This window comes from Anopheles bellator, chromosome 2 (genome assembly GCF_943735745.2).
Source record: "Anopheles bellator chromosome 2, idAnoBellAS_SP24_06.2, whole genome shotgun sequence".
Lineage (NCBI taxonomy): Eukaryota > Metazoa > Arthropoda > Insecta > Diptera > Culicidae > Anopheles > Anopheles bellator.
The window spans coordinates 81,529,349-81,546,086 of NC_071286.1; the positions used below are offsets into that span (position 1 = coordinate 81,529,349).

Consider the following 16,738-nt stretch of genomic DNA (forward strand, 5'->3'; position numbering starts at 1 on the left):
CAACATAACTGCTACGCGCGGTGTATTACATCTTACCAGTGGCCTTCGCGCTGTGCAGGTAATCAGCTTCCAAAGCGTCGTGATAATCAGTACCATAAACGTCGAATCCGCGCACTATGCAAACGAAACGTGATCGCCGCCAACTTCCCAGCAGCAGCAGCATCGCGGATGATGATCTTGTCGAAAGGTAATTGCAGCGACCCGTCGCTCTTATCACAAGACAAACACCGTTTCCCGCTACGCTAATAAGTTACAGCTCCTACGTGCGTTGAATCACAAAGAATCAGCAAACAAGTTTTATTTCTTGTGGTTTGTTTTCTTTCGACGAGATGTGATGCCAGGGTGTTGTGACCCCGGTCAGTTTCCCATGGAATTGACAAGATCTCCCAGGCGTTTACTCTAAAACAGCTTTATTACACAATCGCGGGACCCGTCTTAAGCACTACAATTTATGCCGCCATGCTGTGTTCCGTCTTTTTTTCCTGCTTCCGACGCTTGTCCTACTATCCCCTGCTTCATTTATGTTCTCTTCGTGGGGTGTACTGTCGATCGGGAGCGTTTTCGACGGTGTCCGCACAGCACAACAAAATACGCTATTACCAATTGATAAGCGACCGCTCTTTTAATGCTAACGATGACGATTGTAAAGTGCCTGTACACAATCTTGCCGCCTCAAGCCTGCCTTAAAAAAAGTTTTCGCTAAGCGTAGTTGTTTTGTCCACCCCAAACTGCCCTTGCCCCCCTCCTGCCAAACAGTTCCTGACCGCTAAAACAAATAAATACACTTTGTACTTCCCCCGTCGGGAGAGAAACCGTGAATCACAAACAAAACCGAAATCGATGGACTCCACTTCGAACGAATCTCTACTAGGTTTGTGCGCCGTTCCGTTGTAGCACCCATGCACGCAAGCCTGCTACTCGATATGCAGTGCCACCTGGCCATTTGAGCACGCGTGGCCATCCCGCTCGACACCCCAGTTACGTTGCAGCTCCTGTAAATGACGGTAGGCACGCTGCGATATGTTCAAACTCGGCACCACCTCCTGCAGACCGGGCTCGTTCAGGAAGCTTAACCCGCACAGGCCAAAGTACGTGTGAAATGGATCGGTGTACGCCTGCGGCCACTTGGAAAACCCGCCGACAGTGGTGTCCTGCGTCGAGAGTACGTAGTCGCGATTGTCCTTGAAGTTTGTCAGCTCGAACGCCCCGAGAATCTTCAGTGTCGCGCCGATCCAGAACGCATAGCAGGTGTCGACCGGTTTGTTCGGTCGGCCCTGGAATCCATCCTCCTGACGAAACACCAGCCACCGGATGATTCGTTCCCGCACTTCGGCCGTGAGGAGGTGCAGCTGACCACTCAGTTCGAGCGCCGCAATGGCACAGAATGTTGTGCCTCCGTGGGACTCCATCTCGTAGTGCTGACTGATGCCGTAATCGTACCGCTGAAAACGAACTCTCAATCATGGCTCGAACGAGAACGGAAACCGTAACACACTTACGATGCTATTCATTATGTACTCAGCCATCTTCTGCCGGTCGACCTGTCCCCAATCGTTGAGCATTGCGCAGATGGCGGCCGCACAGTACACGAATCGCATATCGTGCTCACTGCCCTCGATCGTGGCACTGAAGCTGCCATCGTCCCGCTGCACGGCCGCAACCCCTTCGATGATAGCCCGCCGGTTGAGCCGCGACAGATCATCACCGAGCGCTACGAGGACGGCGATGCCAGTGTACGTGATCGCCAGATGACCCCAGCGGTACTGCTGGAGCCCGTTGCCGTTGTGAACGGTGCTGCCGGGGAGCACATCGAACGTGCTCGATCCCTGAATGCCGCCGGCTGGCCGGTCCCCCGGTCCCGGTACCACCTGCAGCTTGTAGATCCAATTGATAATGTCTTGCTGAAAGCTGTCCGTGAGCAGATCGAGCGAGTTGAGTACATCCAGTCCGCTGACTGCAAAGAAGGCAATGGTGACCCTGTGCGAAAGACAAAATGTGAATGCCGTGAAATGCGTGCAAAAACAATGGCGCAAACGGAAAACAAACCTGGTGGAGTCGTGCGAGGCAAGGCGCTCCGGCAGGATGTGTAGGAAGCGTTTGAAGTACTTGGCATGCTTTTGAAATTCCACATCATCGTCCTCAACGTTGCTGGCCATCTCACCGCCCAGAAGTGCACCCAGCTTTCTAGCGTTCGCGCCTCTAACGACAATCGATCGGAAGGTCACCGGTAAGCAACGAAAAAGCCCAAAGAAACAGACGGTAATTCCAACAATCACTGCCCTCCGGAGACGGTGCTCAAGGATGTTCGAGGGTGATTCAACACAAAGCGAAAGGAACTAGGAGACGGTTCCGGGTCAGCTACGGGAAGGTCAGCACTGTGGCACTGAAAGCGAGAGCATCGCTCGAGAACGGTCGTAGCGGATTGCCGTAAATACCCGGTAGTGGACCGATGTGTGCCGCAGGCGATTAAGATAAAACGATGGCCAAACTCCAACCGGACTCTAGGCGAGTCATTTTTTTTTTTGGTCGTCAACAAAGTGCCGATTGCGAATCTGACGTAAGAGTTTGTAAACAAACCGGAAGATTTGAAGAGGATAGCAAAAGCTTGGAATTGATCAGATTAAGGATCATTTTAGAATTCTGCGCTAAACACTACTGCACCGGAAACGCTAATCGTATGAAACAATCAATTGTTGGTACCTAAAACAATAGTTTTCACATAAAATCCCACAACACCCCTGCAGAAACGTATTCTATCATTCTGACAGTTCTGACAACAGTGAGAACTGTCAAAACAGCCGGTTGTTTCATAATATCGGGGAACACAACAAAATCGCGAGATATAGTTTATAAAACAGTTAATTAGTTTATCAAATAGTTAGTTTATCAAATAGTTTATCATCCCACAAACCAGTGCAAAAAAGAGGCCACGAAATGCGCCTCACGGGTGTGCTGCAGAAGGTTGGCGAGTGGTCGAAGAAGTTTGCCAACTTTCCAGACTCCTACGTTAAACGTTCCATGGAACAGGTAAAAAAAGCAACATAAACATCACACGACCGAACTAATTTGCATCTTACTCTTTGGCCAGGTTTACTGGAAAACACCCCGCGGAAAGCCCCAGTATCTGCCCCGCACGGTTGAGCGGAAAAAGTTTCGCTTCACCACCAACCGCCCATGGTCGGGACAGTTCCGGCAACAGAATATGCCGGGCACAATCCGGAAGAAGGTGTTCCTGGAACCGATCGCTCAATGGAGCTTTTTCCGGGGCGACCGAGTAGAGGTGCTGGTGGGCAAGGATAAAGGTAAACAGGGTATCGTGAGCCAGGTGATACAGGAACGCAACTGGGTCATCGTGAGTGGTCTTAACTGCCACCTGCGGAAGGTGGCGGACGAAAAAGAGTATCCGGGCATTATGATTCGTTCCGAGAGCCCTCTGCTGGTGACGAACCAAGTGCAGCTGGTGGATCCAGCGGATCTGCAGGCGACACCGATCGAGTGGCGCTACACGGAGGACGGAGAGCCGGTGCGGGTTTCGATGCGAACTGGACGCATCATTCCGGTGCCGAAAGCCAACGAAGAAACGCACGACTACAAAACGAAGGGAACATATATCGAGCGAGACAAGGACACGACGGCGGACGTCGTGAAGGAGATCACCTTCCAGCCGGCCCTCTGTACATTCGAGATGGACATAATGCGGGAACAGGGCATCGAGGAGGATCGCGTTCCGTACAAAACTTATTGGTATTGAGCGTGTGGGAATGTGTTAATATAGGATCGTAGAAGGAACAACTTAGTTGGAACACATTTTATTTCGCCAGCTTTTTACCTGAAATATTGCAAATGATTCTAGCGCTTTGTTTCGCGAGATTTTCTCTGGCTTCCTTTGGATTCTTGGGGTTTTTGAGCTATGGGTCGGAATCGTTTTTGTAGCCAATAGACCGTCAGGAGAAGCAGCACGAAGGGGACAACCACCAAATCGTAGTTGTAGTACGTGAACCAGCTCAGATTCACGGCTCGAGACTTCAGGTGCGGTGCTCCGCCGTGTCGGGCCACGTACTCGATCCAGAAGATCGACTCTTCCATCGGATCGACAAGCGTGTCCGTGAACAGGGCAGCCACTTTCTTTGCCTGCTCGTAGTATCGCTTGTCCTCGATCAGTGCCCGAATGTTACCTCCGAACGTGTCCTCGGTGATGGAGTTGAAGTCCATTTTTCGCGCAAACCCGGCCCTTATCGCTCGGTCCGCGTTTCGTTGCTGATCACCAAAGAATGGTATGAACAGTGTCGGAACGCCATGGTGCATCGTTTCGAACGTTCCAAACTGACCGCCGTGTGAGATGAACAGGCGCACGTTCTTCTCCGCCAGGATGTCGTTCTGCGGAGCCCACTTGCGTATCAGCACGTTCGATGGCACGTCCTTCAGCAGCCCATCGCTTTCAAACTTCCAGATGATGCGCTGGGGTAGGCTGGCAAATACTTTCAGGATCGTTCGACGCTTCTCTTCCGGCATGACCGAACTCTGCATGTACGCACCGAGCGAAAAGTAGATGACCCCATGCGCCCCTGCCCCGTCGATGAACGCGCGCAACTCCGGATCCAGCGGTCGTGCCGGACGGATGTGCGCTCCCCCGATGTCGACCAGTCCGCGAATCGAGGGTCTTGGGCGACTCAGAATCGGATGGCTATTGACCAGTATCAGGGAGATTGATCGTTCCAGGTCTGCCACGCTGGGCAGCGTTCCAGTGCCCGCTATGGAACCAAAGGCTTGCGCCGCCAACCGATCCTGTTCCGGTAGATAGTAATATCTGCGGCAGAATGCATCGTACATCGAAACGATGACGTTGTACACACGCTGCTGGTAGGTCATATCGTCTTCGTACGAGAAGACCATGTGAGGCACGAAAGACAGTGGCGTCCGTAGGCCCATGATGCGGTCGAAAAAGTCCGAATACCCGTACGTGCTAATGGTAACGATCGGGGCACCATATTGGTGGGCGAACATGAGCCAACTTTCTTGAAAGAACTGCTCTGCGAGGATCAGGTCGAAGGTGAGATCACGTCGGTTGATAAACTGGCGGACGGGTTCCGATTCGAGCCCGTGGCGGCTTGTGTTGATACCGAGGTCCCAGTACATGGCGAGCTTGGTGAAATCGCTTGATTGGCTCGCCTCGAACAGACTCTCAACCGGGACTGGGGGAGGAACGATTTGAAGGTGAGGTCTCGATTGAATGTTCCGAAGCCATAGCTTTTACTTACACGTCTTCCGAATCGGATACGGTGGATCGATAAGCACTTCATTGTAGAGCGATGGCAACGGTTCCCCGAACGGGAATGCCGTAATGGTCGTTACTTCGTGTCCGCGCTCGGACAGTGCGCGAATGAAATGCTTCATCATCAGCCAGTGGCTCGGCCCGGGAAATGGGGCAAGAAACAGAATCTTATGCCCATCGCTGACCGTTACTAGCGCGAAGAACAGGATGAACGCAGCTCCGCACAAAACCGAATGTAGTCGCATCTTTGATGCGATCGTAAGCACAACTGACCCATCCGAGCGCGATTTCCTGGATGGCCTGTGGATGGTCAACCGTTATCAATTGGTCAAGAAACGCTCGCGATAAGGCACGTTTTTTAGTGACCCGATGACAATGGAACATTTTTCGAATAAAGTGCGTTAGTATGATTACGAAATTAGCACACAGTGTCACTGATAAGCGTAGGTTCAATGGACCTGACTCTTTTCTATGCAACTATTTGTTTAACATATTAACATATTTTGTCACTTAACATTAAACATTTTCAAAAAAGGAGTTGTTTGCAGGAGCAATTCTAGCGATCGACTTAATGCCTTTAAGGCTACTCCCGGACTATATCATCTGTTTGATCCATCCAATGTAGGACGATATTCTCGCGTACACTCCTAGCTGCTGGTCGGCAAGGCCCGAACTTATAATGCCCACCAGGTACTGGGTCGACGAGTTATCGGCAGTGTTTAGTCGGTACCACACGAGAGGATCGCCGGATATAGCTCCCTTCGGACTTCCGTTGATGTCCGTGCACAGTTCGTTCGGAAACAGATCACGTGCATCATGCTCCTGAAGCACCGCTCGACAGTCCACGTTATACTTGGGGTAACTTTCCACAAAAACGGACTCGCCGTCAGCTGCGGGGAAAAGAAGGAACACAATTCAACAGGGTAGCAACAGGATCTCATCATCGGTTTGATTTTGACCCGTACCTACGACCATGCGGAACAGCAAAAGCGGTGTGTGCGTTTCGTTTTGGTACAGACAGATCGGGTACTTGCGCGCAGTGGGGACAACGTCTCTCTCCAGACGCACCAACCCGATATCGTTTTGCAAACTTTTCGCATCGTAGCCAGGATGGATGATCACTTCCTTGATGCGCACGACTCGGGGCTGGTACCAGGTTGCGTTGGGGTTCCCTTCCGCCACGTTTGCCACTGTCGGGAGGGCTTCTCCCCTGGTGAGACAGTACGCCGACGACAGGACGACATTACGCGTGATCAGCGTACCGGAGCAATCCCATTTCGTCTCACCGTTAGCCTCCCATCCTAAGTATACCTATAAAGAAAGTGATAGAGACCGATTTAGCTTACGAATTCCGGGTAAAATGGTGTCAACTCCATACCGTATGGTAGAAGTGCTCAATTAGATCCCGTTGATACATTTTATATTCCTCGTGGAACTGTTTGTAGCGATTCTCGCAATCGTCCAACTCTCGAGCACCGGGATTGGTTGCGTTCCGAATATTGTCGTATGGACAGCACACTATCTCGCCACCATGACAAAAGTTCACATTTCGTTTCGATTGAATGTCGTACCGTATCTTTGGACATTGGTCTATGTTCACACACAGCCCAGCGATTCCATCCGTTCCCACGCAGGATTCCGATTCGCTGAGATCTGCGTTCAGGAAATGAATGCCTTCTCCATCGTCGCGATAATTGGGCAAGAGCACCGAATTCAGCCACTGTAAGTGCTCGCCAAGTCGAGTTGCCAGTGCAGCCCGTCCAAAGCCACAGTCCTTTCCGAGCAAGTTTAGCCCGTAGATATGCTCAAAATGGCGACCGTAACGCCAAATGTTACGTCTCAACGGTGCACCGAATAGCATCTCACAGGAATCCGGTACGAGGAATGGTTTGTTACCGAAGCACAGATGTTCCCGCGCTAGGCCGCGACTTAGACCCGTCAGGTACTCCTCAGGAATCGAACAGTTGGCCGCCTCCAGTATGTTGGCCCTCGGGGACAACCCCACGATCGTTGGATCTGTTGCATGGTGGCGAAATGAAGGGAACTAGTTCAAGTGGCAAGAGCGGTAGGTGCGTTGCTTACCCAGCGTTATGGGCGTGGAACGTTGATGAAACTTGTTCAAATCGTTCCTTCCCTGACCAGTGACGTAGAACTGAGGATCGGGAAGCTCGTTTGCACTCCAGATACAGGCTGGTACAAACTTAGAGGAAAACTTTAAACGGTCCTTCAGTTTCAAGATGGCGATATCATTGTAGAAAGAGTTGGGCCTGTAAGCGGGATGCCAGCGAGCTTGCACGACATCGTTTCTCCTTTCTCCCTGGTGAACAACGTGTGAGGGTTGAGTTCTGGAAAGTAACGTAAAGAAGGAGTAATTCCACACACCAATATGTTGTTCCACTGCAAACCTGTTCGCAATCGCGCACCGAGCCAACGTAACGACGGTGTCCTCGTCGATCACAACGCCATAACAGTTGCTCGGACCCTTGCCAGATCGTGGCCAATGTATGGATACGGTTTGGCTCGAGTCAAAGACGTTCATGTGCGCTTTACTGGAGTCGAGCCCTTCAAAACCGCCCGATTTACTCATAACCACATCGTCCTCGTACTCTCGCAAATGGACGTATCGCAATGCACAGGCGTACGGTTTGAAGCTCCACTCTACAATCGATAGCCAATTTGAAGTAACTCCGAAAATGCTTCCTTGCTGATACCCGGTTCTCCCGTAATACCTTGTACATTCTCTCCACGTTTCGCCAGCTCCGAACTAATCCACGGGATGTACGGAGCCACCTTCATGTACACTCCGGGTATCGATTGGCCGCACACACCACCGAACGAGGTAACCCCCACCACGAATGGGGTCATCTTGCCGTTGTGCAGCAGTTTCATTTGCAACGGTCCACCCGAGTCACCCTACAGGGCCCGACCATTGATTCGTAACTAAGAGCGCTAGGTTGGCTTTCGGGAAGGACTTACCGGACAGGTGTCCATTTTCACATCGCCAGCGCACAGCTGATAGTCCTGTAAGCCCTGCTTCAATCCTCGGTCACCAACGCGATAGAACCTATCACATTCGGTCTTTTTCACCAACCCGAGGGACACCTTGAGAAGAATCGGAGTGGACTTTTGACCTGCGAGCGGTGAGTTGGTTAGTTGGACTATTTTGAACCACAAGATCATCACCTACCGAATCCTGTTGCTCCCCAGCCAGTGGCTTCCATCGACGGGAAAGGAATCTCTTCATCGTTCCACAGACAGCCGGGCGCCACCGTATCATGTAGTCTATCATGTAGGTTGAAGATGATTACCAAACAAATGAATTATTAATGAAAATCTTCAATAGTCAAATTAATTCTTTGTGAGCCATTTTATGAGCCATCTTCATACTCACCTAACATTCCTCTCCAACCTCAACAGCGCCAGATCGTGATAACGCGTGCTGAACCGGTGTTCCGGGTGGCGCACTATTTCGACAATCTTCAGCTGCTGCGCATACTGGTCGTCCGTGTCATTGTACAGATTAATATCCCCAAGGCGAACCACATCGGGCGGCACGTTGCTAATGAAATGAACGGACGTAACTTAACGGCTCACCAACACGCTCGTAGTCGGGGCGATGGCTGAACTTACTCATCGTCCTCTACACAGTGAGCCGCCGTGAGGACGTAGTTCTCCCAGATGAGCGATCCTCCACAGTTCCACGCGATGGACGCGTTTGACGTCGTCCATCCAATTGCGGCCATGTGGGCGAACTCTCGCAAATAGGCTGGTCTCCCGAAGGCAGGCTTTGGCTCTGGGCCTGCCCCCCACTTGTAATAACGCATATGACAATCTATGGAACACAGGGGACGAACAAACTGCGGTCAGCTGAAAGGACACATAGTTCAACCATCCTACCATCGATCGATTCGCGGATGTTGGGCATGAATGCTTCAGCAAAGCTCTCTTGCAACCCGGATGAGACAACATCTAGTGACCCGTGGCCTAGAAGGGTGGAAACAGGATTGATTCGCTACTCGCACCACAAATAATCTCTCTTTGGCCCACTGTACTTACATAATCCCGTGAGATAAACAACTACAATTAGCACCAACGGTAGCGGTGATCCGTCTGCAGCCATGCTTCGACAACTGCTCGATGCGCAATGAAGCGTCGTTTCGTTAGTGGGTCTCAGAAACGCCTTACAGACCGGAAACCGGTTTGATCATTACTGACCGACCGGTAGACTGAGTATTCTTTTGGGAATTCCCTTGACATATGTGAGGCCGTATGTTGTATTTTACCGCCAATGGCTTCACCAATCTCGCCGATAACCATTTCAACCTGTTGCAAATCCTCCGCGTCCGCAGAAGCGAATCCTTATCGCAGACTGTTTACATGACCGATGACCCTTGGTATTCGAATAAAAATACATGTCCTATGTGGGTCGCCGCATAGCATGTTTTGCGGATTAAGTCTCTTTGACTGTTTTAATGTTTCTAAATGCCACTTTCTCAATTTCGTTAGATTCGTGATTTATAAAATTTTACATTTACTCGCGCTTTGTTATCGCAGCAAACCGAGACAACTTTCTGCGATTGTCTCAATAGCGCTTTGCACCTTCGAATCATAGTAGACATCGTGATATTCAGATCTAAATCGGATCAAAACGTTGCAAGATGTCAGCTTCTCGAGCGAAAATGTCCCCACTGTCGAACGAAGAACTGTGCGAACTGTGCGTTTGGCTGCAGCAGTTTCATTTATCGAAATCAATCAAACACTTTACCCGCGACATGTCGGATGGTGGTACGTGCGTTGGAATCGGCGCCGGTTCGAGTGAGTCCACTAACGCTGTTTCGTTCATTTTCGTAGTTCTTGTGGCAGAGATTCTGAAGAGCCTGTTTCCCAAGCTGGTGGATTTGCATAACTACTCAAAATGTAGCTCCACAGCGAACAAGCTGAGCAACTGGCAAACGCTGAACCGCAAGGTACTGCGACGTCTGAACATATATCTCGACGACGGAATGATAATGGATCTCGTCAGCGGAAGCAACGGTATCATGGAGATACTGCTAAACGAACTGATGGTCCTAACCACTCGGGAAGAAGCCGGAAAAAATGCAAAGCGGTAGATAAGTCAGTCCGTCCAAAATGAATGTCCGTCAAAGAATGCATAACTACACTTTCTTTCGAACCTTTCCTTTGTAAAATGAATTCATTGAAGGTTTTTAGTTTATTTTAAATTTTCTTAACGGGTCTCTCTTTGGCGTTGGTTTCGGTGGCTTCGCTAACATAGTACCCAGAACCAAGTAGAATACGGATGCCATCAGAAGGAAGACAAGCAAGAAGAAGCCCACCACATCCAGCATTAGATACTGCGCCCAGGACAGTTCGATGGCCCGCGTTTTCAGGTGCTTTGCCCCCCGGTGCCTTATGACGTACTCGATCCAGTGCATCGCTTCCTGCATCGGCGGCACGATGTTGTCTCGGAACAGCTCCGACGCTCGTTTGGCCTGCTTCATGAACGCGGGGTTCGTGAGCAGCTCGTTGAGCCGCGATCCGAGCGTTATGACGTTCAGCTCGGAAAAGTTGATCGTGAGTGCATAGCCGGCCTTTTCCGCTTTCAGCGCGTTCCGATGCTGGTCCCCGTAGAACGGAATGTACAGCATCGGCACACCTCGGAAGAGGCCTTCCTGGCTACCGAACATACCGCCGTGGGTGATGAACAGCACCACGTTCGGGTGTGCCAGGATGTCGCTCTGCGGTAGCCACTTGCGCACCATCACGTTCTTGGGCAGGTGGGCGACATCCTCGTCTTCGTACTTCCACAGCACCCGCTGCTTCAGATTGCGGAACACCTCCAGGAATGCTTTCATTTTGTCCTTCGGCATATCGACACTCTTCATGTACGAGCCGAGGCTAAAGAAGATGACACCGTCGCGGGCTCCATCGAGAAACTTGCCGATGTCCTCCGGCAACTCTTTGGCCGACTTGATGTGGGCGCCGGCCACGTTCACCAACCCCGGTATCGTTGGCCGCGGTGGGGACGTCGAAGTGTGGCTGTTGACCAGTATGACCGAGATGGACTTTTCCAGATCCCGTATCGAAGGCATCAGCTCGGGCCCTGCCAGGGGAAAGAGATATTTCAGATGCACCGCCATCGGCCGCCAAACGTCTTCAGTGTCACTACCTTCAATCTTGGCGAAGTGCTTTTGTGCCAATCGGTTCTGCTGGGGGATGTAGTAGACGTTGCGCAGCACGAGATCGGCCAGCGAGATCATAAAGTTGTAGCAACGCTGCGCGAAGGTCATGTCGTCGGTCAGCAGCAGCACCGGATGTGGAACGAAGGACCAGGGTGTGACGAGTCCCATCGCTTGGTCCATGTGATTGGCATGTCCTAACGTGCCTGAAACGGGGGAACATCATTGAAACGCTGCCCGCAGACCACGGCAATCAGCCCTTGGCTTCTTACATAGCGTCACAGTGGGCGCCCGATATTTGTGGGCAAACATGAGGAATGCTTCCTGGTAGAACTGCTCCGACACGATCACATCGTAGTCGGTGTCGTCCTGCTCGATGAACTGCTGCACATTTGCATTCTCGAGGGCATACTGCGTCGTCGAGAGGCCTACCCTCCAGTAGAGGAACAGGTTGCTTAGGTCGCTGTTGTACTTTGAATCGTATATGTCCGACACGGGAACTGCAAAGGAGGCAAAATCAACGGGGTTAGGTCGAGATCGACGGTGCCGCTTTCGCCTTCGAACTCACAGTAGTACGGTATGTCGTACGGTGGGTCAATCAGGACTTCGGTGTAGTTCGGATGGGGCTCTTTGGCACCGAAGTTGGTGATGGCCGTCACCTCGTGGCCGCGCGCTAACAGCTCCCTGACGAAGTGGTCTATCCAGAGCCAGTGGCTGGGCGCCGGGAACGGAACGAGGAACAGCACCTTGGCGCTCTCGGTGCGCGGCAAGGCGGTAAATGCAAATACGCCAGCGACGAAACACGACACTACCGTGAAATGCTGCGACGGCAGAGAGAAGGGGCGGATATGCATAAATCTGCGGGCGTAATCAACCTTTCCGCCGAGGGCGGGATTTATTTGAAATTTTGTTTCCGATTGCATCACACAAAACGCAACAACCTGTGTTTGATGTCTTTCAACGCCGGCAGTAACGCGGGAATATGTTTTTTTTACCAGCGAAAAATCGCAGAAAAATGAAGGATCCAGTGATAAATCAAAAACAAAGACAATTACTTAAATTAAGCAATAACTACATGTATTGCAGGCCATGATTGGGTGACGAAGTTTTGTTTTTTGGCAAACAAGAAACCTAGAATCGAACACTGGTCTAACTGCTGCTAGTTCGCCAAAAGTGGCGGGCAGAGAAATCGGGTTTTCCATTGGACAAAGTGCCAAACCATCGTTCCACCGTGGGCCGCGGTTCATCTTGTGGACTAATGGCTTTTCGTCGTGCACTTTAATTGAATGCGATGGTCTTTATTGATAGTTGTTTACACTTCCCGAAGGTGGAGAAGGATTGGTGCACCCATTTTCTTTCGGCCACGGGATAGGCGCCCAGAAACTCCTAGTCCACTGGAGTGGATTCGTGTGACCCATTTTTCGCCTTAAAATTTGAACTATTTCAGCCACAGTGAGATAATCCACAGACGAAACAGAAGGTCGCTGAAGATGCTCGCAGTTTAACACGCGCCACGGGTAAGCTCTCTGGCGGGGCATTTTTTTTTATCACCATCAACCGGTTGCACCGACAAGCGCCGGCGAAGGAAACAAATAGATATACCGGCATCCATAATCAAAACAAAATCCGTTCGCGACGCGCCAAGACCACGGCGGGGGTCTAAAAATATGCTTAATGTTTACGCGAGAGCAGCAGAATCGAACCGAGCAGAACGCTGGCTGGCTGGCTGGCTGATGGGCCGGCGTCGTCACCACTGCCTGAACTTGGCACTTGGAAAGTGGCGTCCTATTTATAGGGGCCATTTTAAAGCGCCTGCCGTTCCACTCGCATAATAATCTACACCTAATTGCCGAACTCAGTTTTCGGCGAACCGAACGAACGCCTCCCGAATGACCTCTTTCTAGCCGCGCGGGGTCGTTCTTATCGACACACCTTCTCCTGCGTTATCTGCGGCGACCCGGCGATAACCCAAATCCTGCGCCAGAACTGAGAGTGCAGCAGGCGAGACTCCGCATAGGTCCCGCACTCGCTAATGTACACGGCGCACTTGCTTACCATGCTGCTAGTTGGCGTGATGTTCACTGCACAATTGATGGCCTACCATCAACCCGTTATCGTCACTGCGCACGAGAGGAGGCCTCTAGACCCGAGGCTGGTCACTCAATCACCCCCCACAGAGAGAAAACTAATGTCACCCAACCCTGTTATGTAATGCACGTTCGTAGTGCACCTCGAAGGTGCAACGCCATCACAGGCGCCGACTCTGGGCACTTCACGCTACTTCCCGGGCACACTAGCTGTCCGCGGTCCTTGGCTTCCGGACGAATTCGGTCTGCCGAACGGACTGCCGGACGGACGATGGTTGACTGATCGGCTTGGACGCTGATCGGCGGCGATCTCAGCGAATCCGATTCGCCGAACTGTCTGCCTGTCGGCTCGACAGCGGTGTATAAATATCCACCCGAAACGTGTGCCGTGTGCGGACAACGGACGAGGAAGCTCGATCCTCGCCGGCCACCGGAACAGCCCGAAACCTTCTCGCTCGATGGCTGCTGCACCGTTACTGTGCGGCGAGTTGACTGAGATGCAGCTGTCGCTCTGGCGCGAAGTGTTCTGCCGTTAAGCCGGCCCCGAAGCTGGCCAGTGGACGCTGGGTAGGGCTACTAGGTGCTCCCCGGTGCTCTTCCTGCTCCCCGGTGTCCCCGCCCGGTGGTTGCTGATAAATCACGCGCCGGCCAACGGTTGATAGCCGTTGCGCTGTAATCGCGGGCGAACGGTTCAAACGTATCGGCGATACGTAGTGTCGTCTCGTGTCTGAGGAATACATTTATCAATGCCGCCGCAAAAATGTAGGTTGACGAAAAGGTGCTGGGTTTGGGAAGTTTTTGGGCTGTAGAAAGATTGGATAATCCAACAAAATAATCAACCAAGCGATAAACGTCTGAAAGTTTGCAATCTATTAGTAGCGGCATTAACGGCCCGGATCGTATGTTTGCCGTGTAAATTCCAAATTGCGACTTTTATTGATAAAATATTCAACATATTTTCGGAATTTTGAACAAAACTTATCGATCTAATTAAAATGATCAAATTTAGATTTCTATATCGAGAAAAAGTAACCTCAACCTGCCAGTCTTTTTGTTGGGAATGCTCATTATTTTTAATCTTAATTTACTTTCACCTTATCCGACCGCCTGGAAACGAACAACCTGGCCAGGTAGCTTAGCAGCCTCTTCAGCATCCACACAACCATTCCCAGCACCAGCAACATGGCCGCCAGTAGATCCAGCAGCAGGTACTTGTACCACGGCAGTTGCACCGCAGCTGATTTCAGATGCCGAGCGCCACGGTGCCGCAAAACGTACTCGATCCAGAACAAGGCCGCCCGGAGCGGATCGGTTGGGTTATCGCGGAAGATGGCCGACAGCCGGTCCGCGTTGCGCTGGAAGCTGGGTTCGCCCGTGATCCGTTCAATCTTCGACTCCAGCTCCGAGACCGTGACATTGATAATGCGCAGCGTGAGCCCGAGGCCGGCCTGCTCGAACTTGAGTGCGTTGCTGTGCTGATCGCCGTAGAACGGCACGAACAGCATCGGGCGGGCCCAGTAGATGGCTTCCTGCGTCCCGAAGAGGCCACCGTGCGATACGAACAGCCGCACGTTCCGGTGGGCCAGCACGTCGTTCTGGGGCAGCCACTTCTGGAGCAGCACGTTCGGCGGGAGGTTCGCTGGCGCCGTCTCTGCTTCCCACTTCCACAGGAATCGCGCGTGCGGTAGGTTGCGGAACACGGTCAGAAACACTTGAAGCGTTTCCTCCGGCATGCCGGAGCTGCGCATGAACGTACCGAAGTTTATGTACACCACACCACGCGTGGCTTCGTCCAGGAAGGTCTGTCGAATCGAAACAGGCAGGGGATCTGTTAAATCTGGAACCTACTACGAAGTGGAGTGTCTCACTCTCCCTGTACCTTAACCGTAGCCGGGAGCTGCTTCGGTTGCCGGATGTGCAGCCCGGCGATATCGATCATCCCGTCCATGTGTGGCCTCGGCCGGGACGAGACGATATGGTTGTTCACCAGCACCAAACTCACGTTCCGTTCCAGATCTTCAAGCGAGGGCAGCGAACCACCGGTGGTAGCCTGCAAGTGGCCAAGGTGCTTCTCGGCCAGTGCCGTGTGGGCCGGGAGATAGTAGAACTTCCGGTGGAACGCACCCCACGCCGACAGCATCACGTTGTAGGCGCGCTCCGCAATCGTCATCTGATCGCCGTACTGCAGCATGAAGTGTGGCACGAAGGACCACGGTGTTATCAACCCGAACGCCCGGTCTATGTAGTCCGCGTGGCCAAGAGTGTCTGCAATAAAGAGGGCACACAAATTATCTTTCACCATACAGTGCCTACACCCACCGATCTTACTGATGGTCACGATCGGCACTCGATACTGATGCGCCAGCATCAGGAAGCTCTCCTGGACGAACTGCTCGGCAATGAGCAGATCAAAGTGCAAACCCTTCGTTTGCAGGAACTTTTGCACGATCGGACTCTCGAACGCATGCTCGGTCGTCTCGAGGCCCAGCTTCCACAGGATGGACATCTTGAAGAACGGATTGCTGAACGATTGCGACCTAAAGAAGACCTCCATCGGCAGCCCGTTCGACTCGAAGTCGTAGATCGGATCGATCAACACCTCGCGGTAGCCGGGGTCGGTCCGATTCGGTTCCACCCCTCGCAGCCGGTAGCTGGTGATGGCCGTCACGGTGTGACCTCGTTGCAGCAACTCGCCGATGATGTGCTCGAACATCAGCCAATGACTCACGCCCGGGAACACCGACACGAGCAGTATGTTGGCTGCCTCGCCGTGCCGCGCCGGAAGAAGAACAAGCAGGAGAAGCAGTGTGGTCCACTTCTGAAAACAGCACCAGGCGATGGGTTATTTTTCCCCACGCTGCTTTAGAGGACAATAAAAATCGACGTATTGCTTACCATCGCGTTAGAATGTTTAGATGTTTACGGAATTTTCAATCGGGACGCCACGGATCGGGAATGAAAATCGATCTCCACCACCACGAATCAGCTGAGCCAGGGAAGAGAGAGTGAGATGGCAGGAGGGCCAAAAGTATGCTCACAACCCACAGCAGCACCTGACCTATGCTGCGCGTGATGCTGCGAACCGATCGTAAACGCGAACTAGCCGAAGTGGTTGCCGCTGCGATCACCGGACGCATCTCGATCGCGCCGATAGCTGCCGCAGCTGTGTGAGTGCGTGTTTGCCCTCGAAGGACGGGGCG

At 52.1% G+C, this 16,738-nt stretch overlaps 7 protein-coding genes across 7 annotated transcripts; 2 read left to right on the forward strand and 5 right to left on the reverse strand.

Annotated features, from left to right (window-relative positions):
- Nucleotides 1-423: 423 nt before the first annotated feature.
- Nucleotides 424-2,504, reverse strand: LOC131209300 (geranylgeranyl transferase type-1 subunit beta). Its single transcript, XM_058202337.1, has 3 exons — nt 2,047-2,504; nt 1,500-1,977; nt 424-1,442 (listed from the first exon to the last, which is right to left on the reverse strand). Exons 1-3 carry the CDS (start codon nt 2,154-2,156, stop codon nt 915-917), a joined length of 1,116 nt encoding a protein of 371 aa, XP_058058320.1. The 5' UTR covers nt 2,157-2,504; the 3' UTR covers nt 424-914.
- A 319-nt stretch (nt 2,505-2,823) lies between these two features.
- Nucleotides 2,824-3,782, forward strand: LOC131211707 (large ribosomal subunit protein uL24m). Its single transcript, XM_058205289.1, has 2 exons — nt 2,824-3,027; nt 3,089-3,782. The coding sequence occupies exons 1-2, from the start codon at nt 2,935-2,937 to the stop codon at nt 3,749-3,751; spliced, it is 756 nt and encodes a 251-aa protein (XP_058061272.1). The 5' UTR covers nt 2,824-2,934; the 3' UTR covers nt 3,752-3,782.
- Nucleotides 3,783-3,802: 20 nt separating this feature from the next.
- LOC131211708 (UDP-glucosyltransferase 2-like) lies at nt 3,803-5,528 on the reverse strand. Its single transcript, XM_058205290.1, has 2 exons — nt 5,259-5,528; nt 3,803-5,192 (listed from the first exon to the last, which is right to left on the reverse strand). Exons 1-2 carry the CDS (start codon nt 5,515-5,517, stop codon nt 3,850-3,852), a joined length of 1,602 nt encoding a protein of 533 aa, XP_058061273.1. The 5' UTR covers nt 5,518-5,528; the 3' UTR covers nt 3,803-3,849.
- A 252-nt stretch (nt 5,529-5,780) lies between these two features.
- On the reverse strand, nt 5,781-9,401 carry LOC131210038 (uncharacterized). The gene is made up of 12 exons (XM_058203226.1): nt 9,329-9,401; nt 9,170-9,256; nt 8,903-9,104; nt 8,664-8,831; nt 8,460-8,554; nt 8,249-8,403; nt 8,002-8,185; nt 7,678-7,930; nt 7,337-7,617; nt 6,651-7,288; nt 6,238-6,583; nt 5,781-6,162 (listed from the first exon to the last, which is right to left on the reverse strand). The coding sequence occupies exons 1-12, from the start codon at nt 9,390-9,392 to the stop codon at nt 5,867-5,869; spliced, it is 2,769 nt and encodes a 922-aa protein (XP_058059209.1). The 5' UTR covers nt 9,393-9,401; the 3' UTR covers nt 5,781-5,866.
- A 550-nt stretch (nt 9,402-9,951) lies between these two features.
- LOC131208175 (sperm flagellar protein 1-like) lies at nt 9,952-10,383 on the forward strand. The gene is made up of 2 exons (XM_058200826.1): nt 9,952-10,057; nt 10,124-10,383. Exons 1-2 carry the CDS (start codon nt 9,952-9,954, stop codon nt 10,381-10,383), a joined length of 366 nt encoding a protein of 121 aa, XP_058056809.1.
- Nucleotides 10,384-10,477: 94 nt separating this feature from the next.
- On the reverse strand, nt 10,478-14,001 carry LOC131208559 (UDP-glycosyltransferase UGT5-like). Its single transcript, XM_058201351.1, has 5 exons — nt 13,507-14,001; nt 12,020-12,272; nt 11,724-11,951; nt 11,442-11,657; nt 10,478-11,375 (listed from the first exon to the last, which is right to left on the reverse strand). The coding sequence occupies exons 1-5, from the start codon at nt 13,507-13,509 to the stop codon at nt 10,480-10,482; spliced, it is 1,596 nt and encodes a 531-aa protein (XP_058057334.1). The 5' UTR covers nt 13,510-14,001; the 3' UTR covers nt 10,478-10,479.
- A 616-nt stretch (nt 14,002-14,617) lies between these two features.
- LOC131208176 (UDP-glycosyltransferase UGT5-like) lies at nt 14,618-16,469 on the reverse strand. The gene is made up of 4 exons (XM_058200827.1): nt 16,434-16,469; nt 15,867-16,356; nt 15,418-15,803; nt 14,618-15,340 (listed from the first exon to the last, which is right to left on the reverse strand). Exons 1-4 carry the CDS (start codon nt 16,434-16,436, stop codon nt 14,618-14,620), a joined length of 1,602 nt encoding a protein of 533 aa, XP_058056810.1. The 5' UTR covers nt 16,437-16,469.
- Between the last annotated feature and the right edge of the window lie 269 nt (nt 16,470-16,738).